The following is an 18,614-nucleotide window of genomic DNA, read 5'->3' as shown; positions in this document are numbered from 1 at the left end:
TCTGCCAGAGCAGACAGTAACAGAGCTTTAACGGATGCAAAATTAGTGGCACTGACTCCAAGTCAAGAGAGCTACATCAATTTTCACTATTTGGAAATTCAGTTTTTTACGCCCCACCATCCCCAAACTGTCGGGATTCATACCAAAACCAATGTCTTTTTGTTTCCTTTCACACTTACCACTGCCCAATTCGGCAAGTATTCAAGTTTAGTGAGACTGCTCAAATGGATAGAGTACGTGCTTACGTATTCACGGGTCAGGACCTGTGCACAAGTGAACAAGGCAGTTTAAGAATAATTAACAAGGTACAAGTTAAACAAAACAAGCCATGTTATATTTCAACGTGGCCTAACAAAGCAGGAATAGAGGAGATAAACAGCCATTCTCTTGTGTCCCCACTTTCCCTACCTTATTATTCCTTTTAATCATGGCCTACTACAATGCAGCCAAAAAGCTACATTTTTTCAGAATGCAGAAAGCATTTTTTCTTTTGACCATGCTCTTTAAACATTACTTTTCACGTTCAGTATATATCACATTTATCACCAATTGTCACATAAACAATACATTCAGAGTTGAGGTTCACAGCAATAGTTCAGACATTATATATTAAAAATATAAAAAAACACACACTCAACCTTTGATAGGGAAAATTCTACACAATTTCCTCCTGCCTTCAAAATAACATCAACAAAATTAAACATAACTTTCTGCTACTGGTATGGTCAGAACCAGTTACATTTTGACCTATAGTACCTTGCTCCATTTCCCCATCATTTGCAAAACCCCATTACTTTTGTATCGAAAGACATGCAATTTTAATAAAACAAACCAAATGCAAAGCCCTTCATTGCACAGGTACGAGGTGAAGTTTTCTAGCTCCAGCACGTCAGAGAATCCTCTCGCTGCTGCTCACGCACACAAAACTGACGGCTGCAGCAGAGATCAATTTAACAGCCCTGGTATTCAGCAGCAGACTAACAGCCTCTTCGAGAATCTCTTTGTGATAGACACAAAGACGGATTATACCAGAGAGTGAATACTTGGTAAGTTATGGGTAGTCCTCTGCTGTTCTTCCTCCCCCATTTTAATTCATATTCATCTTGGCAAAATCTTAGACAGACTATTAACTAATCTAAAACAACATCACAGCTGATACAACACATAAAGCAATCAGTCAAATGAACATGTCAGTGCCATCTACTGAAGCAATAAAGAACAAGACAACCCCAGCAGGCTGTGGCTTATTATCTTCACAGCCGTAATGAATAGGCATAGAGTATTAAATGTAAGTACAGTATTCCACAGTCACATTTTGCTATGTTTTAAGCAGGAAAGGTGCCTTCGATACGTTTGTGGAGCAGTGATTACAAGAAGATGAAAAAAGCGAAGGGTTTCGACACACCTCTCCATCATTTTCTTTTCCTTCCCTTGCCAATCAGCTACTATTAGGGCTTTTAAAACCCCAAGCGAGTGAAACAGAACAGCAGCTAGAAAATTTTCTATGGGTTTTAATAAATGCTGTTAACTGGTAAATGGAGTAAATCATAATGACCAAATTACCCAAATGCAGCAAGGACTTCTGTTTTTTTATTTGTCTAACCAACAAAAACCAGACATCAGCCCAAGATGCTCAACAGTATTTATTTGTACAGCATCCATACGCATGCCCACATCCCTGTACGGGAGGGTGCTGCTGCGTCCTCAGCTCTAGAAGCAGCAAATGATCTGACCCAGCCTTCACTTGGACCGTGGGGCTGGACCAAGGTCTTCTGCGTTTTCTTGTCAACAAAGAATTAGACAGAGAGATTTACATGTCCTCTTGCTCTGCTCAAATAATGTGCCTGTTTTGCGCTCAGAAAAAACAACCTATACAGCAAAGCCTCCTCTTCCTACGTGTGCAAAAGGAGACCTAAAGTGGCATTAATAAAACTAAGCGTTTTTTCAGTCTCAACCTTCCTGATGTCCAGCCTGCCAGCTGACACACAAGGTTTGAGCCTCTATTTTCTGGTACATAAGGAACAATTTCACTTGCTCAAATGCACTCCCCCCCCCCCCCGATGGAATTATTCCTAATTTGCATATTATGAATCCTGTTCTGGCTGAAATCCTTTTCTATAAATTACAGGCATTATCTGAGTAGTGCCTTTGTCCTCACCACAACACGTCGACGTAACAGAACGAGGTAGGAAACAGGAACACAATTTGCAAAATATCAGGTTGTTAATCTTCTTTAAGAACTGAAGATCAACTCAGGCCTGATTCTATAGCATCTGTTATTTTAATAAATTATCCTACTGAGAGGTTAGAGTTCATCACATCAATTTGTCTTGAGATGAAATGACAACAGGACAAGGACAGGAAAGAGGGAGAGGGGAATTTGGTTTTGATACCACGATCCGGTGGAGCCTCAAAAAGCTGTTCCTAAAACCTTCCAATTTTATAATAAACAGGATACTACCTTCCTTATTCACTGACTCACTCATTTCCACCGTGTCCAAAACAGCAGGTCGGGCAGCCATGCTACCGAACCATCCTGAAAAGTTCAGAAAAAGAGCAGTGCAAATTTCAAAGCAGAATTTTTCAGTCTACCTTTAAAAAAAACACTCACTATTTTCACTCTCTATCATGAATATTACATTTTCTCAAAATAAATTAACTCTTTTGAGAAGGATCTTCATCCTTGCTCTCATTCAGGTGAATTAACTATTCTTAGTTAAATAGATTTGCTTCTAGTCTTAGTCTGATGACAGATTAACTCATGACTGGTAGGATTATAGACTTACCTCTGGAACTAAATCACATTTGAATCTGAGTTATAGCTATTAGTTCCTTAAAGCTTAGCTGAACAGCTTTTAGTACCTCCTTTGTATTTTTGAAAGAATCATTAAACATCATTAAATCCAAGCTAAGGGCTCTTTCTCACAACTCCACTGAATGAACAGTTAGCTGATTTAACTTTTTTTTTTTTAGAGAACAGCAGAGTTTTACACGGATATTTTTCAGAATAATTAATACTATTCTAAGTCTAGAAGACTTGTCCTTAAAATTAAAACATGTTTTTCATGTTTGTGTGGTTTTTAAGCACATAAAAAACCCCTTTGTTCTCGGAGAGAAACAGCTATCCATATCAACCTGCTCCTTTGTACCCAGCATGGTGCTTCTGTTCCTCTTACATTTCTCCAACTGCAGAAGACACAACCAATTCTACAGAGACAGGCAGTGAAGCCCTCCAATACAGCAACCAGCGTACATTTAAGCGTCGCTTGTTTTTACATGAAATATTCCAAATATGACACCAAAAATTTCCATGCCATCAGCAAACGGTTTCACTGCACACCAACAAAGTAACGTAAAAGAAGCCACCAAGCAGGTATCAAAAGAATCACCCTTTCAATGTCCTCCTCCTCCTGACATTCCCTTCTGCAGCATTAGTAAGGAAAGCAAGGAGCAGCCTTCCCCCATACTTTTGTTTCTTGGCAGAAGGTGGAGATATTTAGCCATCACTCTCTCCATTTAATTCGAAGGGAGCCAGCTTGGATCAATGAGCTGCCTTAATTCATTGCTTTTGCCTTCTACATTTCCATGAGAGGAGGCATGGATGGGACAGCGAGAAGTTTCCCTGAAGAAGGAAAAATTAAACCACCCTGTAACTACTAACGAAGGTCACTGGATGGAAGAACTGGAGCCATCACTCCTCCAAGAGCGTGATGCTGAAATTATATGGTTTAGTCGCACCCTGACAGCTACAGGCAGCAGATCTCTGTGGGTTCCCAGCCCAAGCAGCCAACCGCCGATCTATATCCCCATCAGACGATGGGTTTTTCTTTTTAAGTAACACACAATCCAAGTTTCGGTTAATTCATCTTTAAGTAGCCCTCTGGACCATACTAAGCCAGCCACAATCTCTGAATTAGAACATATCATTTTTCACTGTTTGTTAATGATTAGAAAACCCCTAGGCATCCAAAAGCAGATTGTGTTGTCCAGATCTAGCAACACATCTGTAGATACATGCACACACGCAAATATATAGACATATAGTCTGTTTAAATCAATCCTTAGATCTCTCCCTCCACCCAGAAAACCCACCAACTACTGTCAAGTATTAAAACCCCACAGTGAAGATAAATGCAAACCCCAATTAGTCAAAAATGACATTAGCTCCTCATTTCACCGAGTTACACAAATCTGCAGGGGTGGGGGGAAGGCATTCATGCCGAACTGTATTTGCTAAAGTTTAGTGTATGAAAAAATTATTCGTTCTGATAGACTACAGTTCAATATTTATGCAGATAATGTTCAAGCTTGAAGTCAGCCACAAATTTCTATCATTTTCTTAATACACAAGGCACTTGTTATTCAGCTGGAACACATTTAATATACAACATAATGTAAAATTCTAAACTATCTAAAATTAGTGGGTAAAGTTAGCTGCAGCATCAGGCAAGAGACAAACCAGGTCCCATCACGCCAAAAGAAAGAAAGGATTTAATATAAAATACAGTTTTGCTGTTTGAAGAAAAGGAAAGCCCATTTGTCACAAACTTATTGGAATGGAGTCAGGCTTAGAGACACTGATCCCTTCCAAGAAAGTGGGGAACAAAGCCACAGCAGTACAGAAACACAAGCCAGCATTGACTGCCCTTCTTAGGATACTCTTTTAGCATTTCTAGCTAAAAGCTACTTATCACTTCATCTGCATACCCACCTAGCCAAGCTGTAAAGACCCTCCTTCCGTACCATTTTTATTTAAAGTTCAAAACCTTGAATTGTCTTCAGAGGCTTTTCATAGCATGAGAGAGAGGGACAGAATGTAATTATAGGACAGTATTTCTTAATCAAATCTAAGCCGCCCACTGAAAGTGAATGGGAAAATATGGTTGCAAGGCAATGCTTCTCAATCAAGTGGACGGATTTGCCTTTCAGAGTGAATAAGGGAATGGAGCTGTGGTCACCATTTCTTAATCAGCTCAGCTGATGTCCTATAGAAGATCTCAATGGAGGAACACAGCTGTGGCCCATAACTCTTGACTTGATCTTCCATGGTTTGACTGAAAAGCCTGAAAAGAACATAAATGCACTAAAGCTTTTCTCCATTAAATTGGTTCTTTCAAAACCGCCACTGGCTTCACCCAGAGGGGGAAAAGAAAAAAAAAAAAGTTTCTTTTTCAGTACACTTGGTTAGAGGTTGAGTGTAAAAGTTTTTGTGATATATACTACACACCCAAGTATACTATAATAGACCAAACTATTCTTTTCTTTTAAAGACCAAGAGGGAGCATGTTATGTAGTAATTCCAACATTCTGTAGGGATTCCTGTGTCTGAGTATGTGGGTTTTGCTTTGGCTAAAGCACCCTTTTGCATTTCAGTTAGCAAAGTTACAAAACATTGAGAAAGCATCTCCTCAGTCAGAATTTTTTTTTTAAAAGAGTACATTTGTCACGACTGACATGTTACACAAGATACATTTCAAATGCACTCATACTAACTTTGAGCTGTCAGATCTGCGTATTCCAGTTTTCTGTCTTCATTTGAAAACGTGGCTGAATTACACAGCCAAGGCAGCAAGACAAGAAAGCGAGCGTGTGCACCATGAGGAGGAACGAAGATGTACTGAAAAAAGCTTCTGTTTTTCAGACAGCTGCCTGTATTTTTCTTCTACTTTCTCAGTAAAGTTCTTGAGAGGACAGACTTCTCAGTGAATTACATTATAATTACCTAAAGGAATTTACCTAGTGAGCCTTCTTTAAAAAAATCTCAAGGTACACCCCAACAAGTTTGCCATTTTCTGAGGGATTTCATACTGATCTTTGTAATGTATCGGAGGTGTAACAGTTAATGTGTACTCATTACTATCTTGTAAGCAAAAAGCTAATTAACAACACTTAGCTCAAAGCAGCCAAGTTTATTTTTTTTCTACCTATGTCCACTAAAGATACTAACTCACTTCCTAACGCTGTAGCAAAAAGTAAAGGGGTTTTTTTTTTCCCTTCAAAACCAGCAGAATGCAGTGTATCACAGTGCACATTTTAATTTGCATTTTCCTCAATACGCTATGATATGAATTACTGCAAATATACAAATAACTAGCTTTATACCAGTTAGAAATTACTTCCCTACAACACTGGCAAAGGACAGAATCTCCACCTCCATTTTTACCTTCTCTCCCCTCACTCTCACTTTAATCTTTTTTGTTTCAGTAGCATGTTATAGCTGTTCCGTAGCTCTGCTGCCAGTTACATGATGAAGCCTGCATGCTGGGGCTGTAATTCAATGGCTCGCAAGCCACATATGACTTAACAGCCTCGCATGAGCCATCTTTGATCTAAAGTCTAATAAAAACAAAAGTGAAGAGCGTTAGTGTTGGTATACACGGAGATACGAACAAACAACCAAGACATTCTGATCTATAAATCAGATTTTAAAATAGTAGTGGTTTCAGTTAAACAATTTGTTGAATTTGCTTAGTACACGCCAGAGCAATGATTCGTTAAGGGTTTCATGTTAACAAGGATGGTCTTCCATTCACTGACATTGGAGGGGGGGGGCTTTTTTCTATACAACGTACCCGCATCAACTCAACAGCCTGTTCATTGTGGTTAAGTGTTTAGGAAAGGTGAAGTGTTTATACACAGAGCAATTAACAATAGGCTGCTGAGACAAGAACATCTCCGAAGGTTTCATTCCCCAAAGGAAAAAAAAAACAACAACAAAACCAACCCTTGATGAAATATTCAAGATGAAAACCACAAAGGTTGTTAACCAAAGTGAGAAACTTCCAGTGTCTCTCATCCACTGGAGAGGATTCCTGAGCAGAAAATAAAGGATTGCGGGGATCTTTTGGAGCATGTCCCACCACGCAGCTCAGAGTGAGCTACCCCCTCTTCCTTTTCCCCCATTCGATCTGAATTGCTGTGCCCAGTGACAGGCAAAGTTTTCAACCTACTTATCTTAGTATCTCTCTATTAATTTCTAACAAACAATTTTAAAACAAAAACCTTAGTTTTGTTTTGACTCAGAGCTGAGGTCAACTTCAGAAACTGTTTCACACTCCCCCAAAGCAAAAAATGCATGTGAAAGAATCCACATGCACCTTATAAGACAGAAGCTGAATTTTGTAGTATTTCCATTTCCTAGCTATTCTAATCTATCCACTACCATCTTCTAAGGGATGAGAAAACACTAAATTTCACTTTATGAGTCCCAGCAGAAGTCCTAAGAAACTTCAGTATAAAAATAGCTAACGAAAGAAAAAAAAAAAAAAGGCCAATAAAAATAGGATCTTAAAAGACACATTCAGTAATTTATACCACCTTTGCCACAAGTGCTTCTTGTCACTCGTTCTTAGGTGCTGAGACGAAACAGTAACTACTTTTAAAAAAAACCCAATTAACAAGTAAGTCTGTTTTAGCACTGAAGAAAACAACCTGCAATGACTGATGTGGACAGAGCGCTGCAAACAAGCAAACACCAAGCGAAGGATTATGATTAGTTGCAAGAAATCCACTGCAGCAAGAAAACTGCACTCAAGGCTTTCACACCCAGAAGCAGAGAGGCAATACACCAAGCTAAATGTGCCTTTTTTTTTTTTTTATAATCATCAGTATTCCCATGATTAACAGTACAACACACGGAAGATCCTTTGCCGTTCCCTTCAAGTTTACCAATCCAAATACTAATCAGACCAAGCGCTGTTTCATTTTGCAAGCCACAACACATGAGGCTTATTCACAATTTCTCCATTCTTACAGGCCTCCAGCGTGTCTTGTCAACCACAGGGCTTTGTACCACATGAAATCTGAATCTCTGCAGGAACTGCAGCAACAGATTCTTTACTAACGATCTTTGGACACACAACAGCTAAATAAATCCCCAATTTTGACTTACTAGCTGTAACAGCCTATAAACCGTTGCATATGTGACTATTGTTAAGCCCTGCTCCTGAACAAGCGAAATTCTTTGTAACAAACAGAACTTGCACAAGACCAAGAATTATTCCAGACCTGAAAAGCTGCCAACTTCAAAACGCCCTTTTCACTTGAAGTCAGCTTGTATTAATAGGAAGAATGATTAGGGGGGAAAATAAACAAGCATTTACCATTTGCAGCCTCGTGTTTGAAAGCACGCCTAGCTCAGAGACATCAAATGCTGCTCATGTTTGGCACGTAATTTTCAAATATTTGCACCTAGCCTATTTTCAAAGCAATTAAAAACACCACCGAATGCTTTTGCTGCCCTCTCCTTTTTTTTTTTTTAACATCATAACAACCTATCTGACAATTGTTAAACAACAGCAACCCCCAAGTGCAGCTGCCAAAGGTAGAGCAGCAGAAATTCAGTGCAAACCCCAGCACTGCATTTACTGCCGGCTGTAGACCGGGTGCAACTCCAGACACTTCTGCTAAGAGTGACACTCGTTTAACCCAAGGGCAAGTTTAATCCACAGCGTTCACACCCACAGAGAGTTTTTATATTCACAGTTCCAGCGATTTATCCGCTCTCATCCTCCCTGCTCCTGCAGCTCTTTCTCCTGTCCTCGTTCTCACGTCCCAGCCGTGCGTTTCCCTTCCTCGAGCAGCAGCTCAGACCTCATCTCCACCAACAGCCCCCATCCTCCCCCTCCCAGACACCTTATTTTTGCTTCCAGTCCCACCTCCCTATCATCCCTCTTAATCTGGTCCCTATTTTTTGCCTTGCCTTCGCACGAGAACGATTGATGCTACTTCAGGAGAAGCTCCCGCCCAAGTCAATTAGAGTTTTGCCTGGGCTGAGGAATCGGTAGCGCCTATCAAATCTTTCACCGCACGCTCCTCAGGTTCCAGCGAGCATCTTCTCTGAAGCAGCAGCGTAGAAAAGGACTAAATTTTGCAACATTTCTCATGAGACGAGCTCAGCGACTTCAAGAGCTCACAGCATCTTTCCCCGATTATAAAGTACAAGTGAACCTCTGAAAAGTAAAGACACTTTCCTCCCCTCCCCCTACATATTTCAGAATAACTGGGTGCTTTCATCACATCTGTCAATATTCTCTCGCTGACTGTACCTAGAGATCAGGAGCTGTTTTGACACACAGGTCATGCTTCTTTTTCCTACGTATAGCTGCACGTAACACGATTAGCAGGCGCATTTCCTAAAATTAGCAGCTTTTCTAAAACTGACTCCTGTTTGTAGGGGCTCGTACGTGTAAGCAGTTATTTTCTTTGGCCATTTGAGCATTCGCAGGAGGGGACATAAATTCGCTGTGACACCCTCTGCTTCGAATGATGCTTAAAATGTGATTTTAAAGCATGCTTTGCTCCCCGAGGCAGACGCTCGCTATCAAGAGACCTAAACCCAACATGCTCCCAGACACCCCCCCCCGTCATTAACTTCTGCTGTTTACCTTTGTGGCGGGGGGGGGGGAGACGGGACACAAAACCCACAGGGGTTTTTTGTTGTTTTTTTTTTTTTTTTTCTAAATAATTATGAACCAGCAGCGATTTTCCCCCTTTTCGTGTCTTCTTCCCCCCCCCCCCCCGTCCAAGCAGAGCATGGGGGGGTTACGGGGGAGTTTTTTTTAAGGCGCTCTCCCCCTCCCCGCCGGCAGCAAGGCCACGACCCGCGGCACCCACCCCCCCCCCCGTGGCGGGACGCGACCCCCGGCGCTGTTTCCCCCCCCCCGGCCGGCGGGGGCCGCCAGAGCCCCCTGTGAGGGGCCGGTCCCGGGGGGGGGGGGTGTCTGTGAGGGGGTGTGTGGGGGGTCGCTCCCGCGCCTCAACAAAGGGAAAGTTGCGAAGCCGCCGAGGGGCTCCCGCCCGCAGACAAAGGCGGCGGCCGACGGGGCTGGGGGGGGGGGGGGTCGGGGTCCGCCTCAGCTCTCCCCCCCCCCCCGCGCCCCCCAACCGCACCGAGAGGGGGAGCCCTTTGGGGAGGGGGTGGGGGCACCAAGGACCCCTCAGCACCCTCCTCACGGCAGGGTGCCCCCCCCCCCCCTCAGCCCTCCCGCCTCTCTTCCCCCCCCCCACTTCGCCCTCGGGGGGGGGTCGCGGCCCCCCCCCCCCCCCCCAACGGCCCCTTTATTTACCGCCATCATCAGCACGCGCGAGCTGTCACCCAGCGCGAGACACCCCAACCGCCGCCGGCCACGCCCTCTCCCCGCCCATTGGCCGCCCGCCGCGCCCCGCCCCGCCCCGCCGTTGGCTGGAGAGCACGCCACACAACGCTCTCGCCTTCCCCCTCGCCCCGCTCCCCATCCAGCGCCGGTGCTTACGCCGATTCCGTAGAGCGGAGCCCCGGCGCTGACGGCGAGGCTGGAGCACCCACGGACGTCGTTTGCGCAGTCCACGCCGCGGCAGAGAGAGTTCTGGCGGAGCTTACGAACTCTACGTAGCCGCTAGGGAGAGCTCTTCAATGGCTTACGCTCGAGTAGCGGGAGGGCAGCGCCGAGGGGCGGGGACTGCCCGGGCCCGGCCCCGGACGGTGACGTACCGGGCTTTGTGAATCCCAGGCTGAAGTTCGGTTGAGTCACAGGAGGGTAAATAAGGATGTTTAGGAGACAAAGAGACTCTTAAAGGGGCAGCGCGGGAGGTGGCGCGTTCCCGCGGGGCCCCCGAGGTGGCTCTGTGGGGTGGGAGATGCCCCACAGGGCCCCTGAGGTCACGGGGGGGCCCCACGGGGGGCTCTGAGGTGACGGGGACCCTGAGGTGATGGGGGTGGGCACCCCACAGGGCCACAGACAGCACTGGTGGCACACAAAGGCCCCCGAGCCGTACTGGCCTTTGCCAGAGGTCACTCGAAGGCCCCCAGGTCACACGCCATGAGGGGATGGAAAGGCGTTTTGTCAGAGACAAAGGGACGTCAGCGCTGAGGCCGGGAGGCTGACAAGGGACAGCCACGCTTGGGAGTCACCTGCACCCACTGGGACAACTCAACTTTTTTCACAGCCTGCAGGAGGTACCCTCGGGGACCGGCTGGTCCTGCTCTCTGGGCAGCGCTGAGCCAGGGCAAAGCTGCAAGCAAGCAGTCGTGGACCACACAGGACCGGCGACACGAAGCGCAGGTCAGCGGTGTCACAGACGCAATTCCTTTGCACAGGGACAAAGCATTCCCCCCCCCCCCAACCTGTCTTGTCCCAGTAAGTTTTGAGGCAAAGCGCCGCCATTTACTGCGACAGGTGGGAGCCTGCTTTCTTCTGCCACGGGACAAGGACACTCCACAGCCTGGTGGTCTCCTTGTGAGCTCCTGCACCAGCCAGCCTTCCCACAAATTCCACTTCCTATGAGCTTTGTCGTCCTTTCTCTACACCTTCCCTTTTTGACCAGTGCCTGGTCTGTTTTGAACCCCTACCTGCACAGAAATCCACAGTCACACACCTCTCAACTCTTCAACAGCTCCCCACTGCAATGAGCCCCCAGTCTGTAATATCTGCTAAGAATTAAAACTGAAGATTAACGAGGCCCTTACGTCCTCACTCTCTTTGTAAAGCTTAGCAGGGTGCAGCTGCTATGTAAGTACTTCATAAAAAATGCCACAGCATAAACCAGAACAAAAGCCCACAGTATCCCCAGGGTAGCAGTGAGACTTGGACTCTCTGCCACTGAAGCGTTGGTGACCCTGGTAACGTCACTCGGCCTCTACTTAGAGCTAGGAGGGGGAAAGCTATGATGATGCAAGGGACCCACATCCCCAAGATCCCCAGTCCCCTCTAGGTCAGGCTTCAACTCACAGAAAGCAACAACACTGCCAGTGATTGATGTTGAGAGGTGCAGAAGCAGAAAAAAAGGATCCACAGTGGTACAGGACTACAGCTTGGCCACCTCTCCCTCTAGATCTTTCATTCTCTGAGAAAACACTGGGGAGCAACAGGAAAACAACCTTCCAGACCATGCCTTGACAGGCAAAATTAGTGTGGTTTTCAATTACACTGGCTCAATCCATTAATGTAACACAATTGAAAGCCCCCTGAAGACTTGTTAAGATGCAGACTAGCATGTTCGAAGCCACGTTAACCTGCCATATTGATGCTGGGGGGGGCCAGAATGAGGAGGATTACTGCAGCTAATAAGATTGAAAAACAGTCATTTTGTCCATCAAGAAAGTAAAAAGCCCTAGAGTAAAAGCAGCCCCTCATGTGGAGCAGCTGATCCCCTCGTTCACAGAACACAGTTACAACAGACATTTTTGCTAAGACATAAAGGGCTAAATCCTACCCATCCTTACACGTGTGGAAACCTACTGACGTCAATGGCTGTAATGGTGTAATTGAAGGCAGAACGTAGCTCAAGGGGTCCCATTTTATTACTCTAGGAACAGTACAATGTATTAATAAAGAACATAGAAGTCCCCAGAGATTCCAGCACACTTTTTATGTTTTTAAGACACGTGACCGGAGTTTTGACATCTCTGGTTACAGAATGCATCTTTTGGGAATTAATAAAGCATTAGCAACATTCAGCATGACTAATCTGACCATTAAAAGGTATTTTTTTTTTAACCTTAAGACTTAAAATGGGAAACAGGACAGAAATAACTATCCCTACAAAGACTACAGTTTGTTTTCATAAGTTTTGCCGGCCACGCTTAACTACGTGGAATGACAGCAGGTCAGATTCTCACTGAATTTTCACCACTGAAAATTAATAGTCCCACTGAAGTCAGCGCACGTGTCATGAACTTGAGCTAAGAGTTGCAAAAATCTGGTATATTCAGCACGTTGGAATTTCTAACACACTTATGGTACATTATGCCATTTATTATGGCTCATTAACCAGATCTTTCTGGACCCAGTGCTGATTAAATTTATTAAATGCCCACACTAAAAGCTCTAGGCACTCTAACAGTTAATTAGGTTTACAGGTATAAATGATAATCACAAAGAAGTCATATCTAAATAACTAGTTCTCCACCAGTCAGCAAATCAAGTAACAAAACAGCTTCTTTTCCCCCCACTGCTTCAGAAGGAAAAATCTATTTAGGAGAAATCTATTTCTGTTTTACTTGCTCTTCAGACTCTTCAAGACCCACATGTTGGGAAGGAACCAGCAATGTTTTCTGTGAGCAAGACACACACTGCTTCTTCACGAGGAACCCACCATCCTTCTTGCAAATCTCCCTTCCTAAAACCATCCTTAGACCTTCTCTATACCTGCCCTTTATGTCCGGCACACAGGCTGCAGAGCTGGAACCCTGCTACACACAGCCTTCCCAGGAACCACGAAGAAAGCTCAGTGCAAAGGTTTGTGGCTGAATGAGGGTGTTTCTGCATATTCTGAGACTGAGCAGGGGGTGGAGCAGGGAGGAGAAGAAAAAATGACAGCTACAAGCTGGACAGGTACTGAACAAGTAAAACTAAGGGGTCAGATTGCTCAAAAGGGATCTGATTTCCCTGGTTTTCCTGCTGTAAAAATAAATAGCCACTAAAAAAATATTTGAGTGATACTGTATCATTAAGTCTTATAATAAATTTTTGGATCTTACTCCCCAAGTCCTTCCTTACTCCATTAAATCCGCTGAAGTCACCAAGATTTCTCAAATGAGAAATGGTGTGCAGGGATAGGACATTTATTACCTACCTTTCAAACAAAGCGACAAAGCGGTTGGTATTCTCTTTCAATGCATGAGAGGGCTCCTGCCAGGCTTATTTATTTATTTATCACAAGGCTTCATCGGTATCATCTGAGAGGTAGAAGATTTTAATACTCCCATCAGATATAAAAGATGAAGGCAAGCTAAGAACATACCCATAATAGGAATGCAAGAATTCCTGTAGATTTTGCTACAGGGAAATTAGTTTGCTTCAGGGGTATAAAGCTCTTGCACCAAATCAAAGATAAAACTCTGCTGAATAATTGTCTCCACGCAACAGAAAATTTCAAAAGCTGTAAATAAACAATACAAAACAGCACAACACTTGCTGTGCAGAAAGACTCCATCTCCTCACAAAATACAGCTTTTTATTTTGATGAAAAATAACAAGACACTTTCACATGGGTATCCAAAAAAAATTTTTTTAAAAATCTCTCATGTAGCTGTTCGCAGTCAAGGAAACTCTGCCCTCGCATGCATTTGGCTGGAATTTCTCCTTTTCCCTCCTGCCGACGAACAGTAATCCCCTGCACGAAGCACTGTACAAAGAACCGTCAGAACCACAGGGCTGATCCCAGACACGCTCAAAACCATGAAGGAGGACAACAAGAAATACGCGTAGCATTCAAGACCTTTGCTTTGAAATATGGGAAAGAGATTGAGAAAAAAAAAACAACAACCTTGGGCTGCCTCCAGTGCCACTTTTTGGAGGGAATCCTGATCCAGATGGGCAGGTAGAAAAGAGGATGCAGTCGCTCTAAACCAGGCTCCAGGGAGTCCTTTCATCTGATCCCCGCTACAGGCACCTGCTGCTGCTTGCGGATTTTGTTGAACAGCTCCATGTACTGAACCATCGTGTCTGCTGGGCTGTAGATGCTGTCGTGCTTGGTGCCAAACACGGACGGGATGCCGGGAGTGTGGTTCCCCATGAAGCTCTGCATGAACTCCATGAGCAGGTTCCAGCAGTCGTTAGCTATCACGCAGGGGCAGTACTCCACCTGGCAACAGAAACCACAGCCCTGAAGCTCGCAGCAGGGGCAATAACCACGCAGGAGGCAACGCGCTTTCCTCCTTCTACCTTGCTAGAGAGAGAATGCTTTTCATAAAAAACATCTGAGAATATTTAGCATATAACAAGGATGGACAAATATAAATGAACAGGACACGCTGGGAACATGCAAGCAATCCCTTCAAAAAGGAAGGGGAGGTAAAATGTACCCTGTAAGGGCATTGCTTTTATTAAATCCCCAATAGTGGGGATCGGGACATGTCTTGGGGACATTGGTTCAAACGCCACATTAACTTTATCCCACCCAAAACCAAACTTCACTCCCACATGCCGGTAAGTCAACAACTCGTGTGGCTGTGACATCTCTCAGGAGTGTACTGGAAAAAGCCTTGGGACTTAAGGACTTCAAGCGTTTTACTAAATATGAGTCTGGTCCCAAATCAGGAGTAGGTCCTAATGCAAACCCTGAAAAAACTACTACACCAAAACAGAAGCAGCCAGACCACCTGGCAAATCTGGTCCTGAACTCAAGTTTAGGGTAAAAAAAGCTTCTGTTTAACCCCAGGTCAATAGCAACGCTGATGCTACACCATCTGTGTTTATTGCAGTGAAGAAATAAGCCATTTCTCAATCCTCATCCCTGCTGGCTAGGAACGCCTGCCTGATTAATTGTATATCAGATAATAGGATTTGTGTGTTTAGAAAAAGCATAAGCTCTCATTTTGAAAGACCTCTAAGCATCTAATTCTCAGCTATCTTGAAGACTGTTCGGCACCAATATATCTAGATGTCTGGAGTCTGACCTGCTCTGCTTTGCCCTTCCCATACCAGCGCAGCCCAGCTCCTTGTCTTTTCCGAGATGTTGTTCAGACCAGCTGAGGCTTGTCAGCCTTCGACTCACACTTGTATTCAGCCAAGCATCTCCCCAAATGCCTTCCTAGATCCTCCCATGTCTTTCGTATACGCTGAAGGATCTTCCTTTAGAGTTTGCTTCAGCCCAGCCTCCACCCCGTGAAACGCCCGTCGGCAGCTGGCAGCCGATGCTCTCGAGCCTCATCAGCAGTCACAGCACTGAGCAGAGAGAGCGGAAGCTGTTTGATGGCAGGCTTCGAGCCCACGGTGCAGCAATCCAGGTTGGCACGCCACGGGGTAGGACTGATGCCTGCCAAAAGCACTCTGGTGAGGAGAAGACCATCTCTACACCATGTGATCAGAACCTGGGGCAAGGGGGCCCTGCTCTCCTTGGGCTGTGTCTGCTCGAGATGGAGAAAGCAAGCAAAACCCAAATCAGCATCAAATTAGCAGCTGAAGAGGTTGTGTTGTCCCCCTCGGTATGCTTATTAACCTGAAGTACACTACTAGTGTTGTGCATCAGGACTTCAAGCAGCTTTTTAGTTTGATGGCATCCCTTCAGGGTTTTGTTTATTGGCACTTCAATGACAGGCTTTTCCGTAGCTGCAGCTGAGCCCCAAAGTACCTGCCTGAATTAAACCTTGTTGTGAAAAGGAGATAAATACCCTGCCTGCTGCATACATGAACGCATCTAGGACAAACTACCAGCAACGAGCAATGCGATCGAGACACAGAAAGAACAGGGGATTTCTTGTCTAACCTCCAAAATGGGATTTCCCTGTCTGTAGTTGTATTTCATACCCTGCGAAGACAATTCTTACCTCCACAGATATCCCACGGGCACTGGGCCCCATTGTAACTGTGCCCACCTTCACCAAGAAGTCACAGTACTGGTAGCGGGTGCCCCGGCTCTCTATCTTGTTCGCCTTGGCGTTTTGGAAGAAGCCTTTCAACTTCACCATAAGGATATCAAAGTTGGCATCTGCTATGAGGCAGGGACCGTTTTCAAAGAGAGCAAAGCAGCTGAGGGGATATTCGGAGTTGTGCATCACGTACATCAGCTTGCCTGTCTGCCCTGAAATAAGAGCAGTGGTATTTGGGCTGTAAAACCAACAGTCCTGCGCTTGTATGTGCTTTTTAAAAAAGAAGCATCTGGTTTTTCCTTTTTCCTCCTTGTTGCTTTTATTCCAGGGTCCTTGTACCACTCATATACGCTTTATGTTATCCGGCTGTTCAGGGAATAGATTGTATCTCCTTCTTAAGATTTAAAGTTAAAGGGCAAAAAAAAAAAAAATCTTCTGCCAGCACGACTCAGACACCAGAGGGTGAGCTGGACGCGAGATCCCCAGCAGGCTGGGGCAGGGGGGTCAGCAAAGAGCACCCACCTCCCATCCCCGAACATGGGGCTGGGCATCTGCTGACTGTCCTCCTGCCCACGGTCACGGGAGGAAGGCTGGGCTTTGCCTCTCTTCCCACTCACCCACCAGTCCTGCCTGGGGAGGACGTGCTGAGACACGCTCTTGAAAACAGGGTGCCCTGGCTTATACCATGCTTTAAAAGCTGGAAACAATTCTCATTTATCCACGTAGATCAAAAAAGCCTTTCCAGGGATGTGGCCATGCAAGTTCCAGCTGCAGAAAAAGCAGCAAAAAGCTGCTCTGGTAGCTTCAAATAGATCTGTCTGGGCAAACTGGCACAGCCGAGCCCCGAGGCAGCCGCAGAGACAGCGGCGATGTTTGCCTTAGCGTTTTTAAACGATGTGAAAATCGAGGGGCGCTTAGGAGGGATAAAGAGACTAGAACAGCCCCTCAGGTGAGCACGCCATGCCGTACCTCTGAGCAGTTTTAGGCCATGCTATGTCAAGAGGGGATTTGGGGTCCTCCGAGCACATCCCCTGGAAAGACCTGGGTCACCTCACACCTCAGACCCTCTTAGAGCTGCTCCCCACCGTCCCGGGAGCCGGTGCTCCGCTCCGCTCCCCCCTCCAGCTTGCAGGCAGGCTGCCACCGCCTGCCCTCCAGTGACTGCCCCTCGAGACGGGCAGATGCTGCCAGGAGACTCGCGCCCATCCTCTCCGCAGCAAAACATGGACTCCAAAGCGACTCAGAAACAGCATTTGAAGTTTCATGGAAAAATAACGCTGACAGCGAAGATAACCCGACACGGCTGCTAAGGCTGGAGCAGGAATCCTCAAGGCAGGGTTCCCTGCCGCGACATGGCCATCCCCAGGGCAGGGCAATGCGGGGACACGCAGGGAGCGGGGAAAATGGTACTAAGGAGTGGGAGGAACGGGCACGGCCGGGTGTCTGCTACCAGGCAGAGAGCATCGGCCACGGCAGGCCTGTCCGTGCCCCACGCCGACCCTCCCCAGCTCCCCCGGGACCCCGTACAGGGACGCTCCTTCTCCCAGAGAAGAGAAAAGGCCGACGGCAACCACAACGGGCACCTTCTGCGGGCGGAGAAGACATTCTGCGGGCGGCGAGATGGCTGCTCGTTCCCCACCACAATAAATCGAACAGCCACGACCTGCGGGAGAAGCCCCGACCGTCCCGGTCCCGGTCCCGGTCCAAGCCGTGGCCTCACCCACAGCAGACGCTCCTTCCACGGGAGACCCTCTTGTCACCGGGGTTCACCCCCCGGGCGCCACGTTAAGGAGCTGGAAAGGGCACCGGGAGAAGAAAGGGCTGCGGGCCGGCCGACGGCACCCCCGGACCCGGACCCGGACCCCCCCGGGGCTCTCCCGGGGCTGACCTTGGCTGCTGATGGTGGAAGCGGCGGTGTGGTAGGTCTCGCAGTCCACGCAGAAGGTTCCCTGCTTCTCGGCCCCCAGCAGCTCCAGTTTCCGCGTCAGGATCTCCACCGTCTGCTGCAGGCTCTTCCCCTCCGCCACCGGCACCTGCGCCACGCTGGGCACCGGCACGGGGACGTCAAGAGGGGCAACCGGGACCCACCGGCGGCTTCTCCCGGCTCCCCTCCCGCCCCCCGGGAGCCCCTCACCGCGATCTTCCCCCTTCCCTCCTCCTCCTCCTCCTTTCCCGTCCTTACCAGGTGACCCCCATACCGCGCCCGCCCGCCCCGCCGGGACGGAAGCACCGGCGGAAGAGGCGGGGACGACGTTGCCGCCGGAAGGGGCGGGGGCAAAGCGCACGCGCGGCCGGTGGCGGAGCGGACGGCGGCGGCAGTTCG

The 18,614-nt window shown here is 46.7% G+C and overlaps 2 protein-coding genes and 1 long non-coding RNA gene across 16 annotated transcripts in view; 1 reads left to right on the top strand and 2 right to left on the bottom strand.

Annotated features, from left to right (window-relative positions):
- Positions 1 to 13,788, bottom strand: part of USP49 (ubiquitin specific peptidase 49) — a 38,288-nt gene extending 24,500 nt beyond the window's left edge. For 8 of the 13 annotated variants that reach the window (XR_005931301.1, XR_005931303.1, XR_005931302.1 and 5 more), the window contains exons 1-2: positions 10,068 to 10,120; positions 180 to 263 (exon numbers count right to left, since the gene is read on the bottom strand). The gene's annotated coding sequence lies outside the window, so the exon portion shown is untranslated. Of the gene's footprint in view, positions 1 to 179; positions 264 to 832; positions 1,099 to 10,067; positions 10,143 to 13,554 lie in introns of those variants that run through there. The other 5 variants (XM_041119727.1, XM_030000011.2, XM_041119729.1 and 2 more) reach the window with 5 other exon arrangements.
- Positions 10,257 to 13,387, top strand: LOC115335206. Its single transcript, XR_003921392.2, has 3 exons — positions 10,257 to 10,517; positions 10,927 to 11,042; positions 12,991 to 13,387. It is a non-coding gene; the product is annotated as an uncharacterized LOC115335206 (long non-coding RNA).
- A 130-nt stretch (positions 13,789 to 13,918) lies between the features above and the next one.
- MED20 (mediator complex subunit 20) lies at positions 13,919 to 18,558 on the bottom strand. 2 transcript variants are annotated; one of them, XM_030000568.2, is made up of 4 exons: positions 18,474 to 18,558; positions 18,180 to 18,334; positions 16,250 to 16,503; positions 13,919 to 14,565 (listed from the first exon to the last, which is right to left on the bottom strand). In XM_030000568.2, exons 1-4 carry the CDS (start codon positions 18,485 to 18,487, stop codon positions 14,350 to 14,352), a joined length of 639 nt encoding a protein of 212 aa, XP_029856428.1. In that variant the 5' UTR covers positions 18,488 to 18,558; the 3' UTR covers positions 13,919 to 14,349. The 2 variants fall into 2 exon arrangements, with proteins under 2 accessions (XP_029856428.1, XP_029856429.1); XM_030000569.2 differs by lacking the exon at positions 18,474 to 18,558 and adding an exon at positions 17,875 to 18,084 and having other exon boundaries at positions 18,180 to 18,285.
- Positions 18,559 to 18,614: the final 56 nt, after the last annotated feature.

The sequence above is a fragment of the Aquila chrysaetos genome, chromosome 24 (assembly GCF_900496995.4).
Source record: "Aquila chrysaetos chrysaetos chromosome 24, bAquChr1.4, whole genome shotgun sequence".
Classification (NCBI taxonomy): Eukaryota; Metazoa; Chordata; class Aves; order Accipitriformes; family Accipitridae; genus Aquila; species Aquila chrysaetos.
The sequence above is the reverse complement of the archived record's forward strand: the minus strand, read 5'-3'. Positions and strand labels throughout refer to the sequence as shown.

Bases quoted from the DNA above. Each gene is read 5' to 3' on its own strand.
- MED20 (XM_030000568.2), bottom strand. The intron at 16,504-18,179 runs GTCAGCCCCGGG...CTCTTATTTCAG, and splicing joins TTCCACCATCAGCAGCCAAG to GGCAGACAGGCAAGCTGATG. The intron at 14,566-16,249 runs GTAAGAATTGTC...TTCTGTTGCCAG, and splicing joins CCCGTGGGATATCTGTGGAG to GTGGAGTACTGCCCCTGCGT.